At 55.6% G+C, this 15324-nt stretch overlaps 6 protein-coding genes across 6 annotated transcripts; 2 read left to right on the top strand and 4 right to left on the bottom strand.

Moving 5' to 3' along the window:
* Position 1: 1 nt before the first annotated feature.
* Positions 2 to 759, bottom strand: PODANS_3_6470 (uncharacterized protein; the record flags this gene model as incomplete). The annotated part of the gene is made up of 2 exons (XM_001909415.1): positions 2 to 518; positions 653 to 759. Coding segments are annotated over 2 exons (624 nt in total), but the record flags the coding sequence as incomplete, so codon positions are not given.
* A 659-nt stretch (positions 760 to 1418) lies between these two features.
* Positions 1419 to 3263, bottom strand: PODANS_3_6460 (uncharacterized protein; the record flags this gene model as incomplete). Its single annotated transcript, XM_001909414.1, has 5 exons — positions 1419 to 2243; positions 2292 to 2518; positions 2583 to 2604; positions 2751 to 2971; positions 3062 to 3263. 5 exons carry the CDS (start codon positions 3261 to 3263, stop codon positions 1419 to 1421), a joined length of 1497 nt encoding a protein of 498 aa, XP_001909449.1.
* Positions 3264 to 4238: 975 nt separating this feature from the next.
* Positions 4239 to 5330, top strand: PODANS_3_6450 (uncharacterized protein; the record flags this gene model as incomplete). The annotated part of the gene is made up of 2 exons (XM_001909413.1): positions 4239 to 5017; positions 5147 to 5330. The coding sequence occupies 2 exons, from the start codon at positions 4239 to 4241 to the stop codon at positions 5328 to 5330; spliced, it is 963 nt and encodes a 320-aa protein (XP_001909448.1).
* Positions 5331 to 5669: 339 nt separating this feature from the next.
* PODANS_3_6440 (uncharacterized protein) lies at positions 5670 to 6877 on the bottom strand (the record flags this gene model as incomplete). Its single annotated transcript, XM_001909412.1, has 3 exons — positions 5670 to 5713; positions 5778 to 6465; positions 6521 to 6877. The coding sequence occupies 3 exons, from the start codon at positions 6875 to 6877 to the stop codon at positions 5670 to 5672; spliced, it is 1089 nt and encodes a 362-aa protein (XP_001909447.1).
* Positions 6878 to 7973: 1096 nt separating this feature from the next.
* Positions 7974 to 10802, top strand: PODANS_3_6430 (uncharacterized protein; the record flags this gene model as incomplete). The annotated part of the gene is made up of 3 exons (XM_001909411.1): positions 7974 to 8757; positions 8874 to 9851; positions 9979 to 10802. 3 exons carry the CDS (start codon positions 7974 to 7976, stop codon positions 10800 to 10802), a joined length of 2586 nt encoding a protein of 861 aa, XP_001909446.1.
* Positions 10803 to 11215: 413 nt separating this feature from the next.
* Positions 11216 to 14870, bottom strand: PODANS_3_6420 (uncharacterized protein; the record flags this gene model as incomplete). The annotated part of the gene is made up of 3 exons (XM_001909410.1): positions 11216 to 11746; positions 11813 to 13784; positions 13843 to 14870. The coding sequence occupies 3 exons, from the start codon at positions 14868 to 14870 to the stop codon at positions 11216 to 11218; spliced, it is 3531 nt and encodes a 1176-aa protein (XP_001909445.1).
* Positions 14871 to 15324: the final 454 nt, after the last annotated feature.

Raw genomic sequence — 15324 nt, 5'->3', positions numbered from 1 at the left:
CATCCCCCGTCTCCCCCCCACCACCCGAGTTCTCAACCTGCGCCTCCAAAACCCACCTCCTATTCCCCTGCTTCCCCAACCCAAGCGCAGAAGTCTTCGTCCGCACAACCAACAACCCCTTGCAAACAAACTGATACAACTTCCTAAACATCCTCGCCCTCCCGCTCGTCGACGTAGCCTCGTAGTAACTAACCTGCACCACCAGCGTGTGCGCCCCCTCCTCCCGTAGATCAAAACTCACAATCTTTTGGAGTGTCCCACCCGGGCTGAGATCTGTTCCCTCATCATTCCCGGGGGGTAGCAGCGGGATGAGGGTAGGAGAGGAAGGCGTCTTCATCTCTGCTTCGATCTTGACATCCCGGATCGTCTTCACCGACAGGGGGGGACCGCCGTCGATGGGGGGGGGGATGTCATGATTCGCGCAGAGGGTGCAAGAAAAGGTTGTCCCAACATATGCCGAGCCGAAGCTTGGGGGGAGGGCGAGGATGGGGGAGAGTAAGAAAGGGGTCGGGTTGGTGCTGGAGGGGGAGTAAGATAGCGAGGCGGGAAGGGGAGGAGGGGGCGTAATGGCGGAGGAGGACAGAGGTGGTGAGAGGGGGTATTGAGATACGAGAGATGGCCGGGTCAGACTTCCCCATTTGTTAGTCGACACCCATGATATAATAGTTGGATAGGGAAAAAGACGTGCCGGAGAACCTTGAGGGACACAGAGTGAGGCTCCTTGACCGCCGCGTCGGAAAAGTGACGCTGGTGACTCATTTCGGCGACGGGATTCGATGAAAAACGTTATATCGTGAAATAGGAGAATATACCAGCCGCTTCAACAGGGGATGGCAAGGGCAACCGTCAATGTGAGTTTGTAGGTTGAAGCTGCTGGATGAAGGTGACACTGCGGCCCGGCGGCTGTGTGGGGAAAGAATGGAGCTTAAAGCTCCCCACACACTCAGGCACGGAGCTTGGACTTGACCAACGGCACGGCCCGGAGATATCATGACAGCAAGAGGAAGGAGACTGATTACTTGTAAAACTAAGGCTTCAAAATGTTGCAAAAGGCCTCTCAACTATCTTCAAACTCCTCTTCAATAGCTTGGAAGGTATGCGGACTATCTTCAATGGCAAGCCCTTCAAAGATAACGGAAAGGCCTTCGACCATCTTTCAAGGCATATTCACGGTACTTGAAGGTGTTTGACCGTGCTTGAAGGCGTGTCAAATCTGGCCAAAGGGCGTCCTGACTATATTTTAGAGCCATAGTAACTAATCTACCGAGGCATATTGACTATCGCTGAGGGCCCCCCCCCCCCCCATTCCCAAAAGTAGGTAGTCTCCTTTTCTTTGTTTATTGCCTTCTCTAGAGCCCCGGAGGTGGAGGTTGCTAGACAAAAGTTAGTCAAGCGGCTTCTGAAGCAATCAGAGAGAATCATACCGCGCTGTACATCCCACCAGAGGTGCCTGGGGGTCCTCCTGGTGGGGGAGGGGGAGGAGCCGAGGAAGGAGGCGGTGGGGGAGGCGCCGCATCGCTTGGTGGAGGAGGAGGGGGAGATGCAGATGCACCTGGGGCAGCGGGAGCTTGCTGTGGTTGGCTTGCCATGCATTGATGGTACATTCGCATGTACGCTTCATACCCTCCATACGCCGCGTACGGATCAGCACCAGCTGCTGCGCTGCCGTAGTACTGCATGTATTGCGCGTATTGAGCGGCGTAGTCAGCCGGGTTCGTTGCTGTGGGAGTGCTGGCCGCTGGTGCAGGAGATGCCGAAGAAGAGGCTGCCGGAGGGGCAGGGGAGTTGCTGTAACTATGACTTTGGCTGTGGCTGCTGTTGTGGTGACTGTGACTGTCGCGGTTGTATGCTTGACCATGGAATGAATCGCCACCACCTCGACCGCCGCCGTAGCCACCACCACCACCACCTCCGCCGTTGTAATGTCGCTGAGGAGGAGGCCGACTCTTGAATGCTTCGTACTCCTGCTTTACGTTGTCCAACAGATCCTCGCAGAGCTCCTTTGCTTTCTTGACCATGAGAGGATCGGGGCCGGCAACATGGAGGTACATGTCCTCTTCGCTTTCACGGCCCGTGGAGGATTCGATGTATCCGGACCCGCGGCCCTTGATCTGAACACGGCACCCAGTTTCCGACTGGATATGCTTGACGTATGCGCCACCGTGTCCAACAACCTGAGCGCGCAGGTTGAAACCTGGGACCGACTCGAGCGTGATTGCTATCTTCTCCTCGGGCCATTTGCGCTGTACATGGTCAGCAGATTCTTTCACAACAAATTCGATAGTACTTACTCGGCCAAACTCGTCACGCTCGACCGGCGGCTGCTCGGGGTTGTGGCGGCGCTGAAAGCGGCGCTCATCGACAAGTTGGGGGAGTTCCTGCTTCATCAACTCCTCGATCTTGGCTACTGCCTTGTCCAAGCCTTCCTTGGTCGTGGACGTTACGTGGAGGTAGAGAGGAGGGTTCGCCGGCGTGGCCATCGACTTGTCGGGAAAGTAGCTTCCGCGAGTGGTGACATCTTGAAACACATGTGGTCAACCGTAGTCCAAACAGAATAGCAGAGGTATCAAGTGTGGGCGTACCGGCACCAGTCTCATCTTTAATCTAGATCAAGCAGCCGAGGTTAGCAGATGCAAAAGTGGGTGTGCCTGTGCGAGCTATCAAGCTTCCAGTAAGCAAGACTGTCCCGCACAAAAAGCTTGGATATTGACCTGATGGTGTATCAGTAGGCAACACAAGGAGTTATTTACCATTTTCTGGGTCGAGCCTTTGGTCAGAAGGTAGCGGTTGCGCAGATCGTTCACTTCGATGTCCTTGATAAAGTCGCCATCGGCAACATACACCTCCCCGTTGAGGGCAGGTCCGGCGCTTCCTTCTTTGCCGGACGACGCGGACCGGACGGGTGGGACATCTACATGTTGGATGCCCTTGCGGGCCTGTAGCTGAGCGTTGATCTTGGCAGCGGCGGCGGCTGTTGGATACGTTAGCATTGGAAAGAGGAAGGAGAGGCTTAGGCGTGTCAAGGAGAAAAGAAAAGAGTAAAAAAAACTTCAGGACCTACCGGCAGCAGCAGCGGGATCAACTGGGGACTTGGGACCGGTGGGCGCGTCGCGAGGCCGAGAAAGAGGGCTGCGCTCACGTTCGCGATCCGAGTCGGGCTTGCGCCCCGGCGGCGAACGGGATCGACGGTCGAATCTCGAAGGACGGCGAGGCTCCGGCTCGGTCTGGTCAAAGCGAGACCGCTTCGTGCTACGTCCGTCCATTGCGCGCGCGTTTCGTTTCTCTCGGCGAGGCACAGGTGTCAAGTCGCAGGTGAAGAAGGACGGAACGGAGGGACCGTATCTGTTGCGGATAGACAGGCGAAGTTGAGGACTGGCTGGGCGAGACAGAAAAGTAGCGCAACGGAGTTGGATTCAATAAGAGGTTGTCGAAGTGTCATATAATGGAGGCCCTTGGACAGCTCCAAAGTTTCGGTTGCGCAGAAAAATGCACGAGGCTCGCCAGTGGAAGGATGAAAACGGGGCGTTATGTTGGACAGTAAATGGAGACTGATGCAGAGCATGGGCCCTAGAACATGATAGTCGATAGGCTTTCAAAGACAGCCCGATACGAAGTAGACATACGAAAAGACAGTCAATAGGCCTTCAAGCATACGTCAGCTATCATCAAAGGCCTGTTGGCTGTTTTCAAAGGTATATCAACAATAACTTATCTTCAAAGGTCTTGAGATGATATTTTGTCCACGACGCGGAGGCACACACTGTTCCAAATACTGTGTGGCCGATGAGGACCAGGGACCTGGAAAACGTCCGGGTACCTGTCTGCAGACAGAGATGCCCGGAAATGGACGGCCGGAGGAGGGTTTAACCGACCTTCCGGAACCATCACCACTGAAAACCCCACCACCTCTCACCGAGTCCGGAGCCAAGCGCTGGCTAGCGGCCATTGACCAATGCCAGTTGAGCCAGTTGAGCTCAGTTGAGCTGTGACAGCCAGCCGTTGTGGAGGGTTTTCGCGGTGTGCACGCCGGACCTGAGCGCCGATTCGGTCAGTCACTTTTTCCTCTTCAACCCTTTCCTTCCCCGGCTTCCCGACATTGTGGTGACTCAGCTTGTTGATCCGCGAAACAAACACCCCATGTTGACGTCGACAGCTCCTTCAGATTGACGATAAACAAACCTGATCGACCCCTTCCCCAGCAAAACGAACCTGCCCGGTTCGCCAACCCACAGCTAGAGATGGCCTCCCGCTGCCTCTTCGCTCCCTCCAAGAGGATAGCGACGCAGGCCCGTGCCGGCCTCCTGGCGCAAACCGCCGTCAGGCACAGCTCCGGCAAGAGCTCCTCCACCTCGGCCATTGCCTACAAAGCCAACCGTCGCCGGCAGGCACCCCTCCCCATCAGCGACCAGCCCCCCTCGTGGTCAGCCCAAGCAGCCGTGTCCAACATCCTCTACGAGACCCCCACCCCCTCCGTCGCCCCTCCGAAGCGCCATGTCCTCAACTGCCTCGTCCAAAACGAGCCCGGCGTCCTCTCCCGCGTTTCCGGCATTCTCGCCGCCCGCGGCTTCAACATCGACTCCCTCGTCGTCTGCAACACCGAAGTAGAGGACCTCTCCCGCATGACCATCGTGCTTACCGGGCAAGACGGCGTCGTCGAGCAGGCCCGTCGCCAACTCGAGGATCTCGTCCCCGTATGGGCCGTTCTGGACTATACAAACTCTGCTCTCGTCCAGCGCGAGCTTCTCCTCGCCAAGATCAACATTCTTGGTCCCGAGTACTTTGAGGAGCTCCTCGCCCACCACAGGGAGATCACGGCTCCTGCTGAGGCTGCTGAGGCGGCCCCTGCTGCTTCTGAACCTAGCTTGGAGGAGGTGTCGCAGGACTTCCACCCTAGCAGGCTGGTTGTCAGCGAGGCTCTGCGTCACAAGCATGAGCATCTCAAGAATATCACTTATTTTGCTCATCAGTTTGGCGGAAAGGTTCTCGATATTAGCACTAACAGCTGCATTGTTGAGATGTAAGTGACCCCCCTTCCCCCCCACTTTTCATTATCAGGCCAAGCTTTTTCACTGCTTGGTTAGACCTTGAGTCACCCACCCCCCCAAACCAGTCGAACAGTCACTAATATGCACTTCCTTAAAAACAGTTCCGCTAAGCCCGAGAGAATCGACTCCTTCCTCAAGCTCATCGCTCCTTTTGGCATTCTCGAGTCCGCCCGCACCGGTCTGATGGCCCTGCCTAGATCACCCCTCTACGGTCCTGATGAGCAGGATCAGCACGTCAAGGACGCTGACGAGGTTGTCGATGCCAGCACCCTCCCCCCTGGTTAAAACAATCTTGGTAGTAATAATGAAATGGAACGATTTGCTTTGATTCTGAGAGTTCTGGGAGAGCTACAAAAAGTGTTTACGCGGGTGTTTTACTTGTGAGGCGTGTGGGTGGAACGGCGTAGAACCGAATCTAAAGAGGAAATTGATACCGAATCTGAATTGTCCAGATTATTTTGACATCTTTCTCAAATCGCTACCCGTGATATATAACTTTTTTTGTTTCCGTACGCCTCTCTCCAGAAAAAAAAGCCATACGCTCCCTAGCCCCCTGATGTAAAACCAACCAAGACACTTTTTTTGTAGACCCCCCTTCTACCTCATCTCATCTACCCCAAAGATTCAGAGAATCTTGCCCTTGTTGACCACAAACGCCTCGAGGGCAGCTGTGTCAAGAGTTGTAAGCTTCATCTCACAAAAAACGGGTGACAATGTTCAAGGGTGACTTACCAACCGCAGCCCAAAGCCTATTCTCGGCCTCTGGAAACACCAAACTCCTGCTCTCGTCATAAAAAACAGCATCGTCCACCTCCTCGGGATGCCTAGGCAAACAGTGCATAAACTTCCAGTTCGGCTTCGCCCCCCCGCGCTTGGCGAGCTCATGGGTGATTTGGTACCCCCTGAACGCCTCCAACCTCTTCTTCGCCTCCTCCTCCTGCCCCATGCTCACCCACGTGTCCGTGACCAAGATATCCGCGTCCTTGATCGCCTCTTCGGGGATGGTTGTTTCGGTCAAGGTGCCTGGGTTGGGGACGCCTTGGGCGGCGGAGACGATGATGGATTTGATGTTGGGGGGGATGCCGTAGCCGGTCGGGGAGGCGACGGAGATGTGGACGCCCATTTTGACCGAGGCGATGGCGAGGTCGAAGAGGACGTTGTTGCTGTCGCCTACCCAGGCGATTTTGAGACCTTCGAGGCCGAGGGAGGAGGAGGAGGGGGTGGAGGAGAGGGACTCGTGGATGGTTTGGAAGTCGGCGATGGTTTGAAGGGGGTGGAAGTCGGAGGAGAGGGCGTTGATTACGGGGACCGAGGAGGAGGCTGCTAGGCCGGTCACGTCTGAGTGAGGGCCTACGCGGGCGACCATGCAGGAGGTCATGGAGGAGATTACTACTGAGGTGTCGTGGAGGGATTCGTTGACCTGGGGGTTGTTAGATTGGGTACAACAGATGTAAGAAGAAAGAGGGGGGGCTTACGCCGAGCTGGATGTCATCCTTGCCTAGGAACATTGGGTGGCCGCCCATGAGCTGGACGGCGGCTTCTGTTGATACGCGGGTTCTGGTGCTGCGCTTGGAGAACATCATGGCGACGGTCTTGCCTGTCATGGCGCCGTGGAGGGGCTTTGGTGGTGTCTGGCCGGCGGCGAAGGCATCTTTGACGGCCTTTTTGTGAGAGGAGGCGTTGAGGACTAGTCTGGTGAACTCAGCTGGGGTGAGGTCGCCGATGGACATGAGATGCCTGGGCTGCGACCCGGAGGCAGCAGAGGAGAGGGAGCGAGTCTGGAGGTGAGCCATTGTTGTTTTCAGTGTGCGGAAGCCAGCACGATGCATCATGACGAGTGAGAAGGGTGGGTGGTGTATTATCGAGAGATCTTTTAAAGGGAGGGAATGCCTGGGAGTAAAACAATTCCTCTCTCTTTGGCTTGGGATCAGATCTCGATGACTGATAGTGGGGAGTGGGTGGGTATCAAACGGTTGAATTCTGGAATGAGAGGTATCTTGGGATTGCCTCCTCTTCTTATGGGGAAATTGGTTGACGAGGGCAACAGGTCGTGAGTCAGTATGCAGGTTGGACCAAAAAAAGGGAAGATGCCCAGACGGGGGGACCTTGATGACTTGTATAAAAAATAAGGGTCCGGTAACCGGTCCCGTTGGAAAATTGTATGAGGTCAGTTGGTCTGTCTGACTCTATCACCAAGGCAGCATTTGTAGAATTCTGTGTGGTCATGGGAAGATCTCGACTTCAACTCTGTCTTCTGATTGAGGGCACCAATTGGCTTCGAGCTGATGCTTCCTCTTGCTTCTCGCCCAACATTTGGCTCAACATGGTGTGCTCCTTGAATCGGAGGCATCGGCGTTTTGAGTTTTGCTGGGATAGGGCTCGCTGCAGGATGACGAATTGCGGCTGTTTCACTGGCCGTCTTCTCCCCCGCGTTCGGGACCTGTTCCTGGTCTCGCTTGCTCAAGGCTGGGCGCCCGTGCCACACACCTTCTTTTGTTAACTGACCAATGACCTCTCATTGCTCAACTGAGCGCCACACCTCTGGCCGCGTGGGCTGTTCCCGCCCTGCCGTTTCCAAGGTACGGAGAACGGAGGCAGCAACAAGGCGGACAACCGAGCGATGTCATCCAGCCCCAACCTTATCTGCACATAGCTCCTCTCTTCACTTCATCTCGACATCACCATAGGTCTCTCATTCTTCAACGACCCATTCCGCCGTCTGTTTTGCGGTTCTCTCTCTCTCTCTTCCATCACTATCGATAGCTGCGGGGACCTCGTGACAACACCTCACTGGCCATGTCATAGGCCAAGGCGACGATAAGCACCATCCCTGTTGTCCCTCGGCGGACGGCAAGCAATAGCTTCTTCCCACCGCCCAACCATTCAACCCAACAGCGCCTAAAATCCATCGACATCTCGAGTGTCATCATGTCAGACTCGGAAACGACGCCGTTTCTGGCTGCGTTGAGCAGTCCGAAAGCCGCCGATCCCGATGCGCGAGTGATGGACGAACAATCAGAATCAACACCTTTATTATCGTCAAGCGCAACTCGGCGCTACGATGGCGAGGATGATGACGTACGAGACGAGACAGCATCTGTTGCTGCTGGCGAGACGGACGCCGTCTCGGTCAAATCGACAAAAGACAGATCGATACCGAAGCCTTCACTGATCGCTGTGATTGTACTGTCACTCTTTGCGCTTGGGATTATGATTGGGGCTTTCTTTGTGCCCGCCGCGGTGGAGGAGTACGCCAAACAAGCGATTGTTCTTGAACCGACGAATCTGTCGCTGGTGTCCATCACGACCAACGGTGTACGGGCCAGAATCCAGGCGAATTTCCGCCTTGATGCGCAGCGTGTGGAAAACGAACATGTTAGACGGGTGGGCAAGGCTGCTACATGGCTGGTTGGAAGTATCGGGACGGAGGATACCAGGATCAATGTCTACCTGCCAGACTACGACAACATCTTGCTGGGAAGTGCGGCAGTCCCTTCGATGGATGTTAGTATCGCCAACGGCCAGAACAACGCGGTGGATTTTGTTGCCGATCTCATCCCGGGCGACGCTGAGGGTATCCGAACGATTGCCAATGAGTGGTTGGAAGGAAGGCTGGATACGGTTCGGGTGCTGGGAAAGGCTGATATTCAGCTGAGGGCGGGAATGATTCCTCTCGGAACGCACTCTATTGCTGAGTCGTTGACATTTGAAGGTCAATCCCTCTACCGCACTTTCGCTTCGTTGTACTTTGGAGAGAAGTCTCTCTTTTGAAAATGATTACTGGATTGCCTGCCCCAACCATGAACATGTTGCTGATTAGTAGTGTAGGCCACAACATGCCCCAGCTGCCCGCTTATAACATCACCAGGCTCAACTTTAAGGAGATTCCCGTGCCTGAGCGAAGCACGTCACACGCTGAGCGGTGGGCCATGGGTGTGGAGGTCACCATCAAAGCCTTTAACGAGTACCCAATCTCGGTCGATATCCCCGAGCTTGGATTCGAGATTCTTGTCCCCGGATGCGGAACAAATGACGCTCCCATCGTCATTGCGTCCGCCATTACTCACCGCACCTCTGTCAAGTCCCGCTCCGAAGTTGCTGTCGATGCCGATGGTGTTGTCGACAAACTGCCTGAACCTTTGACTCGCGCTTGTCCCAACTCCAACTCTTCACCGCTCGATTTGCTCTTCGAAAAGTTCCTTGGCAACGAAACAACGACCGTGCTTGTTCGAGGCCGACAGAAGCCCGGCGGCGACACACCAGCCTGGCTTGCTGATGTCTTGTCCAGCATCACTGTGCCTGTGCCATTCCCAGGACGATCGTTTGAAAACATGATTCGCGACTTCTCCTTGACGGATGTTCACTTCAAGATGCCAGATCCAGCAGCCGAGCCTGACGACCCCAAATCCAACCCAAGAGTGTCGGGCACGATTCGGGTCATCGCCGGGCTTCCGGCGGAGATGAACTTTTCTCTCAATGTCACCAATGTTCGGGCCAACGCCGACGTTTTCTACAAGAAGGACAAGCTTGGAGAGCTGAACCTCAAAGAGTGGCAACAAGCAAACTCGACCCAGTTCCCCGCTACTGATGGCGGGGAGGCTACCCTCAAGATTCAGTCTCGGATTGTCGATGCGCCACTCAACGTGACAGACGCCGACGTCATGACTGATGTGATCGCAGCTTTGCTTTTCGGAGGAAAGGGTGTTGAGCTCGACATCAACGCGCTCGTCGATGTCCAGGTGCAGACAGTCCTCGGTGGCATCGTTGTCAAGAGGGTGCCCGCCGAGGGCAAAATCCCAGTTAAACGTCCGTATCTACTCTGATCATCACCACACTGTTAGTCGCCATTGGTCATCCATGATTCCATTCCGCGCTGGCAGCTCAACCGACCATCTTCGTGGTGCACCGTCACTGACATTACCTTGGTCAATAGCTCTTGGAAAGAACCTCCCCGGTCTTGCGGAACCCAAAGTTGGCAACATTGAAATTCTCGACACGACGCCTGATTCGATTTCACTCCGTGCTTTGGTCAACATTACCAATCCTACGCCTTATACAGCACATATTCCTTTTATCAGCATTCGTTTTGAAAAGAACGGCACCACGCTGGGAGAAGCCCAGGCAGAGAATCTTGACCTTGGTCTCGGAAACAACACCAACATCCCCGTCTTTGCCAGTTGGAATCCCATCCTCGGCGGCAAGAAGGACGGTCCCAAAGTCGGCCGGGAGCTCATCTCTCAGTATCTGTCGGGGTACAACACCACCATCACGATCCGCACCCACGCTGGCACGATCCCCTCTCTCCCCTCCTTGGGGGCGTCGCTCTCGAGATTAAACTTTACGCTCGACGCACCGAAGCTGTCTCTGCCCGGCAAGTCGGAAGACGACAAGACGCACTTTATTCGGGATGCGACGTTTCACCTCTGGTCGTCGACGGCGCAGTTTACGCTTGTGAGCCCGCTGAAAAAGAATATGCTTTATATAGAGCATGTCAACGCCACGGCGCTGTATAACCATACGGAAGTGATCGGGACGATTGAGTATGACTTGCCGTTTGCGGCGCCGCCGGGGGAGAGCAAGACGCCGAGGTTGCCGGTGGTGTGGGATTTGGACAGCGTGGGGTATGATAAGGTCGAGGAGGCGCTGGGGGGGAGGATGAAGCTGGATGCGAGGGCGGTGGTGGGGGTTAGGTTGGGGAGGTGGAGGGAGAGGGTTTGGTATTGGGGGAGGGGGATTGGGGCTGCGGTTAGGTTGTGATTTTCGGGGGAGGGTGGTTTGATTTGCATATTTGGGAAGGGACTGGGATGGCGTTTGGCTTTTGTGGAGTTATGTAACTGGGGGGGCTATGACGGGTTTGCTTGATTTGGGGACACGATGAGACGACAGGGAGAGTAAGTACAGGATGGATATCAGACCTACAATGAGTATCAAGGGGGGGCGTGTATATGGATTGGGTTCGGAGTACACAGTTGTCTTTCTTTTTGCTTTTTTAGGGATACAATGGCATGAATACAGAGCAGTCCTTTCCTTTGATCATACCCCAGTTGCCTCATGAATGTCCAGTTTTGGTGTAATGTATCGATTCTCTTTTAATATGTACAATGAATGCCTTGAATCTACACTGCCATGTCACCCCCCTTCCCCCTTTTTCCATCATTCACCTCCCCTCTTTAAAAACCAAAACTGTCCAACAAGGAGTTCGCATCCGGCTCCTCAAACACCGTCGGAGGCGGCTTCGGCTTTGCCGTTGTCCCACCACCACCACCAGTCTTCATCTCCCCCGGCACCTGCATCTGCCCCCCCGGCGTCGCAAGCGGCGACAGTGGCCCCCCACGGATAGGAATATCAGCCACAACCAAGCTCCCCCTCCTCTTCAGCAGCCTCAACGGGTTAATCTCCCCTCCCAACCCCGTCATCGCCTGCGCGGCAGGGTGGAAAAACTCCCAGTTTCTCACCAAATCAAGGCCGAGCAAGTCACAGCCCATGCGGTCATATAACCCGGCAGAATGCAGCACAAACTCCCACTCCACCTTTGGCGTGACCTTTGTCGCTCCACGGAGTGTTTGAAGCGTCTTTTGGCGGAGCTGGCGGTACAAGATTACGAGGGCGGGGTCGTCGGTGAGGTAGGATTTGGATTTGAGGTTGCCGTCGTCTGGGGGTGGGGAGGAGGGGGTGGTGGAGAGGAGGGCAAAGACTGGCGTCTGTTCCAAAGAGTTAGTCAGGGGGTGTTATAGAAAAGAAACCCGGGGCGGGGGGGAAAGACTTGCAATAAGTGCCCTCACAGCCATATCACGACGCCCAAGCATCCAAAATGCCCACGACGCTAACCAGCGGTTTCCTTCTTTTGCTGCAGTGGATAGGACTTCTTCTTCGAGAAGCCTCTTCAGCACCGGCCCATTATCACCCTCGTACACCCTCGTGATCGCCACCGCGAGCTGCAAGTCATGAAGCTGATTAAGACAGACGTTCACCGCATCATGCAAATGGTCCGCCAACAAGAAGAACGCAGCCGCGTACTCAAACCTCCGCTTTGACATCAACGCGTAAGCATTCTTCAGCGCCGCAGTCCGCCACTTCGGATCGTCAAAGTTATTCGCCAGAAACTTCGACGTCGAGGCCTGTTCTTTATTCCAGCTTGCCATTCTCCACAGGCCCTGGAGGACAGTCTTCTTCTTGAGGGCGAGGTAATAGAGGCTGCAATCGATAGGGTTCTTGTCCTCGCCTTTGGTGTACTCGTTTCTCGCAATAATCTCAAACTGTTGCCTCACGGCAGCGTTGTCACCAAGCCACATGAACATGCCGCTTTCTCTCGCGCCCTCCCACAGCATCCTGCCGTGGTTCTGCTTGGTCACAAAATCGACAAGGACGTCTTGGCTGGTGGAGTGGTATGCCCAGCTGATTTCGCGCCACGAGATGTGCACCTCGTTTGCTCTTCCCTTTCTCAGGGCGTGTTGCCTGAAGGCGAGCATGAATCTTGCTCCGTTTTCGTCGAGGGAGCGACGTTGTTTTTCGACTACGCCGACGCATTCTACAATGTCGACGAGTTGGATTTGTTCGTGGCCCGAGAGCTGAGGGATGCCAATGCGGGTGAGGCGCTCGTTGATGTCGACAGCTGTTTCTTCCGAGAAGGGCTCGTCGCCGTCGTCAAACGACTGCCGGCGGTTGAGGTACTCTCTTGGGTGGCCACCGCCGTTATGCAGTGACCCATCGCCGGCGTAGAATTCCACCAGGTCGAGGCCGAGGTAATCATCCACCACATCACCCTCTGCCCAGAACCGAAGCGTCTTGCGCAACGCCTGCAGGACCTTGTGAACGAGCGAGATCCTTCCGGCAAGGATGCACATGCTCAAGAACTGCGGGTGGAAAACCGGCAGCGGGCCATTGAGCCGGTCTACAACCTCAAACAGATCAAGCTGCCTCGCCTTGCCCTTCCGATGCGGTATCCTCAGCCCGGTTGCCGGAACAAGCGACGTCGAAGCCTCAAACTCCCGATCATGCACAAACAGCTGGTTCCCTGCCGCAATCACCAAGTGTCCACCCCCCAACCAAACCGAGTCCCCAATCGGATGCGGTGTGCACTGCCGTATCGAAATCTCCCTCGTCGGCAGCCACGCCGGCCCCTTGTTGAGATAATCAAACCTCATCTGACTCAGCAACAACACCCGATGAGGAAACCCAACCGCCAAGATACTCTGCTTCGCCGGCGTGGTCGCCCAGTCCAGATCCCTAATCGTATGACTGTTCTCAAACTTTTGCTCATACTCCAGCCTCGCCCCCCTGATATCCCAAATCGTCAACGTCGACCGATCCGCACTCACCAACGCCGCCTTCTTCAGCGTGCTCCCGCTGACCAGCGCCGGGTTCGCAACCCCCGTCTCCAGCGAGCTCGTCGACAACCACTCCACCCCCTTCCCCTCATGCCCAACCCTCGCAGTCCAAAACTCGACCCTCCCCGAGTGCGTGTACGAAATCGCCACATCCCGTGCAAACACATCCAAAAACCCCGAAACATGGAAATCCGCCCCGGCCGGATCAACAGGTAACACATACCCCAAATCCCCCGCATCCTCAAGCGTAAACTTGACAAACTCCCTGATGCACCCCTCCTGATCCCCCTCCCCCCGCCCATTCGCAACCTTGACCGTCGGATCGTTCGGTCTATAGAACGGAAATTTGACCTCCCAACCAACACCCTCCTTTTCCGACGTGATCGTCGCAACATGCGCCGTGGGTGTAATCCTCCACCTTGTGCCTCGGCAGCACAATCAGGCACAGTGGTTTCCCCGGCACATCATACCTCTGCTCGGCCAGCAATCTCGCCTGAGCCCCCCTACAGTCCCAAAGCTCAACCTTTTCGTGCCGCAAGAAAACCACAAACCTCCCCTTTCTCAACACGCACATCCGGTGAACATGCCCCGCTTGCTGAATGACGACCTGTCTCCTCAACATCGTCACCCCCTTCCCATGATCCAACTCATGTTTCCACACAACGCTCTGCCCCGACTCCGTCCTCGTAACGACCGCCCTCCCACTGAAATTCCTCACCACCTTCTTGACCGGTGCCGAATGCCCAGTCCAAACAGCCACCCTTTCTAGCCTCTTCCTCTTCGGGTTCGGGTCAACCAAGGCCGCGAGATCGGTCTCATAAACCTCAATCCTCCCATCAAAAAAGTGCACCAGCACCTGCAACAGCCCCTTGCCATCACAATAACTCTGCACCTCGACATGTTCACCTGCTCCCCCTCCCCAGTCCAACCCCTCCACCCCCTTCACCTCCACAATCTCCCAGACCCCCCCTCTCTTCTGTGCCCCCGGTTCCCAACCCACATCCTCCAACCCCCAAACCTTCACCCCGCCTTTCCCATCCAACCCGACCACAACCTCATGACACCTCCTCCCGACCTCCACCACCTTCTCCACCGCGTCCCGCGTCCGGGGTTCCACAACCCCCTCAACAGCCCCCATCAAATCCCCCCCCTGAACCACCCACCCCATTTTCATCCCTAACTCCAGCCCCCCCCAAAGCCTCAGCTCCCTCATCCCATGCCCATCCCCGCCAACCCAAAGCTTTACTCTTCCTTTGCAGTCCACCGTCCAAAGCACATTCTCCACCGTCTGCCCCTCATGCCTCGGCCTCCTCCTCCACTCAAGCCTGGTAACCACATCCCCATGCCGTAAGTACACAAAATCAAACCTCGCCCCATCAACGCCCTCCTCCGTCCCCGCACCCCCAGACCCATAGCTCAACCTCCTCCACACTTTCACCAGTTTATCATATCGCCCCACAGAGGCTATGTACGCCGAATCATACGACAACAGCGCCATTTTCGCTGGATTAGGGAGCGGTTGCGACCATGATAAATGAATATCCCCCTCTGGTCGGGACGTCTGCCATAGTTGGAGGGATGATGAGGAGGAGACCAAAAGTTCGCCGTCGCTGCCCCAGGAGAGGGTTGCTGGATGGGAAGGGGAGGGGGAGGAGGAAAAGGTTCCTTGTAATACCCAGCGGGGCTCACGCTCGGGGGAGTTGATCGGGAGGAGGGTGTTGATTGTTGGTTTGTATATCCTCCCTGTGCCAGAGGTGGTGATAACGGCGATTTTGGCCGTGGGTTCGTCGAGGGCAACGGATTGGAGGGGGGTTGGGTCGTCGTCGTAGATTGTTTGGAGGAGATGGGATGGGGAGGTGGGGCTTGGGGAGAGGATTGAGATTGCGGGACCGGAGATGTAGACCTACACCGGGTAGGGGGGTTAGTTGTGAGGAAAGGAAGATTTGGGGGGG

This window comes from Podospora anserina, chromosome 3 (genome assembly GCF_000226545.1).
Source record: "Podospora anserina S mat+ genomic DNA chromosome 3, supercontig 2".
Taxonomy (NCBI): domain Eukaryota; kingdom Fungi; phylum Ascomycota; class Sordariomycetes; order Sordariales; family Podosporaceae; genus Podospora; species Podospora anserina.
Note: the sequence above shows the minus strand (reverse complement) of the source record. Positions and strands in the feature narration are given on the sequence as shown.